An 11,013-nucleotide genomic window follows, 5' to 3' on the forward strand; every position below is an offset into this window, starting at 1 on the left:
GCAAATATAGTTGCTTTGACTCCCCAGTATAAAGAACAGTGGTTAGAGTTTGCAAGACAATTTGTAGGAAGCCCAGACAACTTCTGGGAGAATATTATATTTTCGGACGAAAAAAGTTTTCAGTCTTGCTCCGATGCTTCTGTCCGTGTCTACCCACCAGAGATTATAAGGTATTCGGAGCCTTATGTGAAACCCACACAGCGCAGCGATGGATTCTCCATTAACGTTTGGGCTTGGATAAGCTGCCAAAGTCCTGATGTTTGTTGTAACTATGCTGTATCCTCAGAATTTCACTTTCAAGCAGGATAATTGTCATCAGAATGGTTCATTGATAACAACATCGATGTTTTACCTTGGCCCTCAAAGTCCTGGATATATGTGAAAAAAATTTACGGCAGAAACTTCAGTCCAGTTAACGTCGAAGAACTTTGGGAGACAATTGAAAACGCACGGGATAACATCACTGAGGATTATAACAAGAACATTAATTTTATCAATGCCATGTAGTTCGCAGTGTTATATAGAAAAATGGTGCTTGGACAAAACATTTACTTTACGAATCGCGTTTTTGACGACGAAAAGTGTTCCATTTTTAGATCTCGTTGACGGCGAATGAATGGCCGTTAGAATGTATAAAATATTTCAGTATTGGAAAAATAAATAATTTGCTACCTAATTTGGATTTGTTTTGCTCACTAGAACTAGTATGATAGACACACATTAAATTTGACAATGACAGCCGATTTGAACCTCACATTTTCAAGTCATCTTCACAAAGGACAATTATAGACAATTTGCTTATAAGGGTCGTCCACTTTCAAAGGGCGGGTACTGTACTATCAATCAGATTCACCAAGGAACATAATTTTTAATTATTGCAACATTTTTACAGGATGCAAAAAGTTATGGCTGGCAATTCCCTCAGGCTGAAAATATAAGACACGATTGGGAAGCATTACGAGATGCAGTACAGGCTCATATCAAATCTGTAAATTGGGTCACAAGAGTGGAACTCAGGGATAAGTAAGTTAAATAATTTTGAAATACTACGCATAGTGTTATACTGTGTTTTTACTATTTTATTGCCATTTGTTAAAAATCTTGAAAGCCACCACAAAGTATTAAAAATAATGTGTTTTTTAGGAAAGTAGAATATATTAATGGTTTAGGAAAATTCGTAGATCCACACACAATTCACACTGTAACTAAACAGGGTGAGAAGAACATTACGTCTAAATATTTCTTGATAGCATGCGGAGGCAGGCCACGTTATCCCAACATTCCAGGAGCGATAGAGTATGGGATTACGAGTGATGATATCTTTAGTTTGGACCATGCTCCAGGCAAAACACTGGTCGTCGGTGCTGGATGTATCCTTTAATTAGATACTTCGAAATAAATATAAAATAGAAGCAATGGAAAATTTTTTTAAATAATTAGATGAGACGATGCAGATATTTAATGAAAATTGATCAATAGAAAACGCATGTTCATCTTGAAAATTTTCTAACTGGATAAAGATTTTTTATTTAGTTTTTTGCTTAGAATTTAGTGGTGTATGCTATAAAAACCAGTAAAAATGTGCTAAAATGTACGAGTTAAACATTTTAAAAATTTTTCAAAAATTCCACCGATTTATGCCAAATTTAGCAGACGGGGGTTTCTGAGGTCGCTGATTACAAATATGAAGTCAGAAATGCAAAATTCAAAATGGCGGATCCAATATGACGGACGGTTTTTTTCGAAAATCAACCAATCTACGTCAAATTTCACTCTCACTTTATACTTGGGTAAAGTCAAGATTCCAAAATACAGGGTGTCTCATAATTAGCTGCCAACCCTGAACAAGCCGATTCTATGATCAAAACTAAGTAAAAAAGTTCATATGAACATGGGTCCGGAAATGCTTCCTAAGGGCACAGGGACCCATTGAAGAGGGAGGAATGGAAATCATTTTTTTGCAATATCTCTCAATCGCGTTGTGATAAATGAATGAAATTTGGTATACACAGCTAAATTTTGATGAGCAATTTGATGGACTAATCCATTTATTTCCACAAGGTCCATTGGGGTGGGTACGGGGGGGCCCTTGGTACTTTGCGTGTGTAACTTTTTCATCTTTGACTTTTTAACAAATTGGACAGCAAATTCCGTTTTCCCGAACTGTTTTACGTTAAAAAGGTACTCTTGTTTCAAATCGTTATCTTTAACGGTTTCTGAGAAAATCGCTCTTGAATTAATCCCACTTTGGTCAATTTCATAGTAATTTAAACAAAATTATCAAGGTATTCTTATGTCAAAGTATTGTCAACCCGATTGCCAATTTAATAGTTCTAAGCGAAAAAAATGGAAGAGTTTACGGGACAAGAGTTAGTTGATATGATATTTATTTATGGCTTTTGCGATGGTAATGCTGCAGCGGCAGAACGCGAGTACGGGAGAAGGTTTCCAAACCGAAGGCTGCCATCAAGGAGGACATTCCCTACGGTATTCCGCAACTTAGCTGCAACCGCCACTTTTCGAAAGGCACCGGGTCAAGGACGTCCCAGGATTAATAGGGAAGCGGAGGTCCTTGACGCTATTGAACAAGATCCTACGACTAGCATACGGAACATTTCAAGGCAAATAAATGTTCCTCGGCCAACGGTACTACATATCTTAAAGATTTCCTTAACAGAATTGATTAGATGTGCTACTAACATTTCAGGTTGGAAGAATATTAAAGCGACAAGGTCTACATGCCTATCACTATCGACGTGTACATGGCTTGATACCAGAAGATTTTGCGCCACGTATGCAATTTTGTCGCTGGATTTTGTCGCTGGACAACGAGCAAGCTTCCAAAATTTTGTGGTGTGACGAAGCTACTTTTACCCGAAATGGAAAATTAAATTTTCATAATTCTCATTATTGGGAAGAAGAGAACCCACATGTTGTTCGGAGAACAAACTTCCAGCAACGGTTTTCCATAAATTTATGGGCGGGAATAATTCACGACACTCTGATTGGACCTATTGAAATTCCACAACGTCTCAATTCAAATCTTTATTTAAACTTACTTCAAGAAAATCTTCCCCAAATTCTCGATGATCTGCCTCTAAATTTACGACGTAACATGTTTTTTCAACACGATGGAGCCCCGGCACATAGTGGTCGCAATGTTCTAAATTTCCTAAACGAAAATTTCGCTGGACGGTGGATAGGGAGGCACGGACCGGTAGCTTGGCCGCCGCGTTCTCCCGACCTAACCCCGCTGGACTTCTTTTTCTGGGGATATCTAAATCAAAAAGTTTACGCCACCGAAGTCGATACCCGTGAGGAATTGCTGCAGCGTATCAATGATGCAGCCAATGAAATTCGTCAAAACCGTTTTAGCATCTTAATAGCTTCGAGAAGTGTTACACGTAGGGCAAGACTTTGTATCAGAGAAGGTGGAGGGTTTTTTGAACAGTTTTTAAAATAGCTTGTTGTCTGTTATCAAAATTAAGTTTCCATCTTATGATCCCTTCGAAAAGTGACGGTTGCAGCTAAATTGCGGAATACAGTGAGGAATGTCCTCCTTGATGTCAGCCTTCTGTTTGGAAACCTTCTGCCGTACTCGCGTTCTGCCGCGCAGCATTACCATCGCAAAAGCCATAAACAAATCATCATATCATAATTGTTCTACATCAATAATGTGTATTACTGATTACGTATTAAATTATTATTATTATTTTTTGTTTAAATTACTATGAAATTGACCAAAGTGGGATTAATTCAAGAGCGATTTTCTCAGAAACCGTTAAAGATAACGATTTGAAACAAGAGTACCTTTTTAACGTAAAACAGTTCGGGAAAACGGAATTTGCTGTCCAATTTGTTAAAAAGTCAAAGATGAAAAAGTTACACACGCAAAGTACCAAGGGCCCCCCCGTACCCACCCCAATGGACCTTGTAGACAATTCCCTAATCTGCCTACTGTGCCTAAAATTCAAATGTATCTCTCATTTATTCCCACTGCCGACAATAAACTTAAAATTAGAATGTACTCAAATGCAGAAAATGAATTTTTTATGCAATATTAATTACTTAACAGAATGCAATTTCAAAAAACTATAAAAAATACTGCTGGAAAAATATTTTTTATAGCTGCTTCAGCACTTTGCTGGTAATTGAAGAGTGATGGGCAAATATTGATTAAAGATTTGAGCCAGGAATGTGTCTCCATCGAGGGTCTACCAAAACTTTTGAATTCTGACCCCAGATTCGTGATCAGCGACCCCGAAAACCCGCGTATACCAAATTTGACGTAGATTGGTTCATTTTCAAAAATATCGTCCGCTATATTAGATCAGTCATCTTCAATTTTGCAGATCTGACTTCAGATTCATAATCAGCGACCTCAAAAACCCCCGTTTGCTAAATTTGCCTTAAATAGGTGGAACTTTTTAAAAAAATTTTTGATTTTTTTAAAATATCGATTTGTAATCGACATTTTTGAGGTTAGAAATAGCTGAGTCGTGCCAGCTTAATTCTGGAAGTGGATTTGGATTCAGCGAATACATTTCCTCATTGAAGAAGAGAAGAATATGAAAAATGCATATTTCTTTTTCTTGTACATTTTCGCACATTTTTACTGATTTTTAGCAGTTTTTTTGAAATTAAAAAAAAAAAATTGAAGTGATAGCTAAATTCTAATATCGGATTTGTGTTTAAGGGGTCAAAATACTTTGGAAAGCATACAGGGTATAGCAAAAGTACCGGAACGGCAGAATAACTCAGCGGGAGAGCATTTTAGAGAAAAATGTTACATACAAAAGTTTCAGGATTTCTCCCTGGCTATCCGATGGTGACCTTGAAGATCATTTCAAGGTCAAATGTGATTTTTCAAATGGGACCCTATACTTTTTACCCCAGAAATCTGTCTGCTACGTAAAATTTTCCACTTCATTTCTGGGGTCAAAAGTCAAGGTCACCATCGGATAGCCATGGAGACATCCTGAAACTTTAGTATTTAACATTTTTCTCTAAAATACTCTCCGGCTGAGTTATTCCGGTACTTTTGCTAAGCCCTGTATATAGCACTTCAAATATGGACAAATTTTTTTCATAAAAAGTGAGAGCTTTCAGGCGCCATATTAGATTTTACAAAGGCGCACTCAACATTTGAAAGTAGATGCCTTAAGCTTCAAAATGAGCCCTTGCTCGATTTTTTTGGTTACTCCAAATTATGGTGGTAGCACTGATCCGGTTGGCATGGATCATCCCATATATTTTTATTGTTGTTATCGGGAGCACATAGTATTACCCTTAAAAAGCTGACAGCATAATGACAATATTTGAGAGATACTAAGAAGAAAATATATTTAAGTACTTTTTCCTTGACAGAAAGTATAGATATTAGCTTGGAATGTGCAGGTTTCTTAAATGGTTTAGGCTACGATGCTACGGTCATGGTTCGTTCTATCGTACTAAGAGGTTTCGATCAACAAATGGCTAATACTATCGCTGCTGAAATGCAAGATAAAGGAGTGAAATTCTTATTCAAGTAAGTAAAAATTATGTCCCTGTTTCTGACTGAATAACAAAGTGACTTGATGATGTAATTTTGATGTTGGTAGTTATTATATATAACAACCTGTATATTTTGTTGCCATGAGTGGATTGCGTACTTTCTAAAACTAATTTACTGTACTTACCAAAATTCAGTAATTATCAAATTTAAAATTAAAAAGATTTGGAACTAAAATTGATATCCTCAGGTGCATCCCAAAATCTGTTGAGAAGCTGCCCGATGGAAAATTAAAAGTGACATGGACCAACGAACAAAACGAAGCCTTTGATGATGTATTTGATACGGTCCTATTTGCTATCGGCAGACGTGCGCTAACTCAAGAAATGGATGTAGAAAAAGCTGGCGTGAAAGTCGCTGGAGATGGCGAAAAAATCGATGCTGTAAATGAACAGACCAATGTACCTCATATTTATGCAGTGGGAGATGTATTATATGTGAGTATCTAATTTTATCTCGCAAAACTAACAGTTTTTGAGACCAGTTTGATTGTATTTTTATACATGATCCGCCGTAAATGTCACCCTAATTTTTCTTTATCTTTGGAGATATCAAAATATGTATTGGAATAAAAATCATATGAAATATTTTAAATTATGTGCTGTCTAAATTATGAAAACATTTGAGTATTATCTTACAAATGTGCAAGCAAGAGGTTTTTATTAAATTCTAACAATTATGTTTATGACCTACTCTTTTAACCATTTATATCTCCTTTACTATTAGAGTTAGACCCATTAAACCTTATGCCACTGTTATAGTAAGAAAATCTATCCAGATATGTTTTTCACTAACTTTTTAACTAACCTTCATTTGCACAGAAACATAATTCTGACCGTCGCTTAAATTATTCTACGTCCTAAAAACATTACATCTATTATTCACAGTCTATCTCGAGCTCTCGTAGCGTAAACAAGCCTTTGATCCGATTACAAATATCATAATAAAATGCCCTATTCTTTATTATTTTAATTTAAGCAATAAAAATATATATAATGATCGTTGACTTTTTTGATGCCCGAGCTTAGTTCATTTCTGGTTGTAATGAGGCACGTGGTCTAATTCTGAGTCAATATTTTCACAACATGCTTATTAGAAGAATTATGCGGCTCATGAGATTTTGAAACTACTCTAATCGGAATTTTGTAATTTTTAATATTTATGGTCATGTAGTTTGGACCTTGAATAAGAACTTTCCGAAGTAGTTCGACGCAACATTCATAAATTACCGAGATAATCGATTTTGAAGTTTTACCTGTCAGCTAAATCCACTAGATGCGACACTTTTTCAACTGGGAACATGGCCTAGTTGGTAGCGTCGAGTCCGACAGTCACAAGATCACTGGTTCAAGTCTCGTCACGCGACTTTTTTCCCTTCAAAATGCACCAAACGTTTTTTTTATTCTTTTTCTCATCGAAAATTATGAACAAACGAAATATTATAACAACTACTTATGTACATGTGGGAATATTCTTCAAATATTTCATTAAAATGTGCAATTGATTGATAAACAATATTTATTATGAATTAACAATAAGATTGATTTAAAAAAAAAACAAATGAAGTCAGGTAGGATGTTCTTTAATTTTATATTTAGTATTTGACATTTCACGCAGTGTGGCACGAGCCAGAATGGTAGAAACTTGGGAAGCAGAAATTTTTTAAGTTTAAGAAAGCTAGATGCTTAATTTCTAAAAGGAAGCCTTTGGAAGAAAAAGTGTATACTTCAAAATGACATTACAGTATAGACCAGGGGTGGGCAACCTTTTTTGGCTGCGGGTCAAAATCAACCACAATGTGAATATTAAAGGGACGTTTGGGTCAGTGATATTTTCATTTTAAAACGGTCTTTTAGTGAATAATAAGATACATTTTATTAAGAAAATAATTACGATACGCTTTTAAACTTTAATTATTATTTAAAAACTAATAAAATTCTAATTATTATAAAAACAAACATAGTTGAATGTACTTTATTTATAAACGTTCTCTTCGATATTAATGGCTCCCCTGATGTTGAACTTGTGACGTAGGAAGTGATGCCCAACACGTTGATATCATGAGGAAATGATTATCTTCTGTTTTTTCCAAATCTTTTCGCAATTCCTTGAATTTATCCGTCCATAACGTTGAATTTTTAAAATCAATCATTTCTAAACTAAAATTTTCAATTTTTAGATATTGAAAATACTGCAAATTTAAAACATTTTCTTCTATTTCGTCGGGCTTTATTATAAATGTAAATATTTCGCCATGGTTCTTAAAACTTTGAAATCGACTTTCATATTCACTTTTAATGACTAAAATCCAACTTTCGAACATATTTAGATTGCTTACATCGATATTTTCTTTTTCATGTTCCCTTTTTAACAAAGGAAAGAAAATAACCATTACCCTGCAGCGCGCGGCGCATGTTAGGGTGGAGACATAAGGGACGAAATTGGCGCGGCGTGTATCGTTCTCTCAGTTGTAGCACATGTTCAGTAGCGGAGTGACGCAGTTACGCAGCTAAATAATTATTAAGCAGTTATCTAAGTGAAATAATTATTATTATTTAAAAAAATATATTGCCATGAACAAACAAAAAGCAAAAAAGAGGTTATTTCAAGATTGACGTGCGCGCAAAAACAAAGTATCTTCGTTTCATGTTTATGTTTTATAATTTATTTTTATATATTTTACTTTTTTTAGGAAATAAAGTGGGTCACTTGAAATTAGTAAATGGGTCACTCAGTGACCCGCGGGTCATAGATTGCCGACCCCTGGCATAGACTCTTTAATGCGAACTAATTAAGACACGGGCTTAAAGAGATAAGTTCGAATTACCGATATTTTCGGATTACTGGATAGTAAATATGTACATATGTAAATATGTTTATGTACATCATAATAATATGAATTAGATTTTGTGTTACTGAGAAGGCAAAAAATAATAAAACCAAACATTATCATATTTGAAAGAGTTGAGACATATTTGAAAGAGTTGAGAGAGAGAGTTGTTGGTGCTCCTGTGTATAAGTCTTTTGATGGTTAAACTCAATGTTTTAAAAAGTGATTTTTTGCAAGGGTTGAAAACTAATTGTATTAAACAAGGATTGTATATTAATATATATGTAAATGAACAACAAATAATAGTGGTTTAATAATATTGTTATTGAATGAGGATTTGGTATGGTGAAAAAGCACTGACTTTTTTTGGACTCTGATAGCAAAAAATATATATTTGTAAATAAACACATAAACTGGCTGTGGCATCTGTTTGAACAGGTCTGGACTTAGGAAAATTGTTTAAATGTTTAGAAGAATAGTGGTTGAATATGGGGGTTGGTGATGAATGCACAGATTGTCGGAAAAAGATTGGAGATGGGGATGAAGCTTATAGATGTGATGTTTGTGATAGAGCAATACATAAAGCATGTATTGGATTAACATCATCAGAGTTGAAATGTATGCCTTTGCAAAAGAGGATACTAAGATTGTGTTGCAGTAATTGTCAGAAGTTCATAACTAAGTTGCCTAGATTAATATCCATGGTAGAGGAAATGAATAATGAAATGAAGATGTTAAAAGTCATGATTGGCAAATTGACTGTAGGGAAAACAGAAGAAGAATTAGAAAATGAAGATGAAGAAAAGATTATGAGTTATAGTGCAGTAGTGGAAAAAAAGAAGAAAAAAGAAGAGATTGTAGTAATTAAACCAAAGGATGACAGACAAAGGAGTTCTATTACAAGGGAGAATATACAGGAAAAGATTGATCCATGCAATTTGGGTGAAGGAGTTGGTGTTTCTGGACTGAAGAATATTCAAAAGGGAGGTATATCTATGAGATGTATGAGTAAGGAACCAATCGAAAATGTGTGTAAAAAACTGGAGGAGAAATTGGGAGAAGAATATGAGATAAAAAAGATAGAAAAAAGAAATCCTAAAATCAAGATAAAGAATATAAATAAGAGAGACTTGGAAGATGAAGGTTTATTTGTTGAAAAAGTTATTATACAGAACTTAATTAGGACAGATCCGAATAGAAGGATTATTAAAGTATTACACAAATATGTACCAAGAGGACAAAGAAATCAGATTAATATGAATGCAATTGTTGAAGTGGATTCAGAAACATATGAGTTCTTAATGAGTAATGAAATTATAAACATAGGGTGGAAGACACGTAAAATTGAGAATCATGTGAGTGTGGTACAATGCCATAAATGTAGGAAATTTGGACATACAATAAAGCAATGTAGATATGATAAACTGGTATGTGCTGAGTGTGCAGGAGAACATGAAACATGTAGTACTGATGCAAAGGTCTGTGTAAATTGCAGACAGGCATCTGAGGTATTAAAAATCCCAGGAATTGATTACAATCATTCAGCATATGATCGTAATTGTCACGCATATAAAAGAATATGTGAACAAATTAAAATGAAAACTGATTATCCGGTTCTGTGTAAAAAGAATAAATAGCAATCAATGATGGAAGTAATATACTTAAATTGTCAGGGTTATATAAATAACAGAGATGAGATTATTATGCTGGTAAATAAAGTCAGACCTGTAATGATGTGTTTAACAGAAACACATGTTGATGATCAAATATATGATAGTGAGCTGTGTATAAATGGATATAGAGTAGAAAAATGTTTGACAACAAACAGAAGAACAGGGGGAATATTATTATATATTAAAGAAGAAATTAAATATGAATTAATAGTAAATGAATATAAGCAAAAATATTTCTGGATGTTAGGAGTTAATATAAATATCGGCAATAATTTGTATAACATAATAGCAATATACCATCCACCGCAAGTTAATGATAATTTGTTTTTAGAAGATTTTGAGAATTTCTTAGCAAATACGGGATTTATGGGTACAATAATTATTGGTGGTGATTTTAATCTAGACTACTGCAGTAATGCATTTTATAGTAATAAAATTAAAGGTATAATATATCAAAACGGCTTATACCAAATAGTAAAGAACTATACGCGAATAACAAACAGTAGTGCAACATTAATAGATTATATTATTACGAATGATAGAGATATGTACCATGAAAATTGGTTAACACCTAAGATCTCAGATCATAATATTTTAAAAGTTAGTATTGCAGGATATGTTGATTATAGGACAAAGGGTACAACAAAAAAGATTAGATCCAAAAAATGTTACAATAAAGAGAAATTTCAAGAAAGAATTGGAAACGTAGTATGGAATAGAGATGTAACTGATGTAGATATGATGGCTGAGTGTTTAACCGAGGACATTAAAAGCGTTTTAAATAGTGTTTCCCCGATAAAGGAAATACAAGTATGTATAAAGGATGGTACTTTAAAAAATTGGATAGATAGTGACGTAATTGAAAGTATAAAATTGAGAAATATTATGTATAAAAGAGCAGTTTTTACTAAGAACGTAAGGGACTGGAATGAGTATAAAAGTAAACGTAACTTTGTTAG

The 11,013-nt window shown here is 34.0% G+C and overlaps 1 protein-coding gene across 4 annotated transcripts in view; it reads left to right on the plus strand.

The window, feature by feature from the left end:
• LOC108907290 (thioredoxin reductase 1, mitochondrial) overlaps positions 1-11,013 on the plus strand; it is a 56,386-nt gene that overhangs the window by 30,623 nt on the left and 14,750 nt on the right. For all 4 annotated transcript variants that reach the window (XM_018710905.1, XM_018710903.1, XM_018710906.2 and 1 more), the window contains 4 exons: positions 893-1,023; positions 1,144-1,370; positions 5,377-5,527; positions 5,742-5,988. In XM_018710905.1, the coding sequence (XP_018566421.1) occupies positions 893-1,023; positions 1,144-1,370; positions 5,377-5,527; positions 5,742-5,988 (756 nt within the window). The remainder of the gene's footprint in view (positions 1-892; positions 1,024-1,143; positions 1,371-5,376; positions 5,528-5,741; positions 5,989-11,013) is intronic.

This window comes from Anoplophora glabripennis, unplaced genomic scaffold (assembly GCF_000390285.2).
Source record: "Anoplophora glabripennis isolate ALB-LARVAE unplaced genomic scaffold, Agla_2.0 scaffold190, whole genome shotgun sequence".
NCBI lineage: Eukaryota > Metazoa > Arthropoda > Insecta > Coleoptera > Cerambycidae > Anoplophora > Anoplophora glabripennis.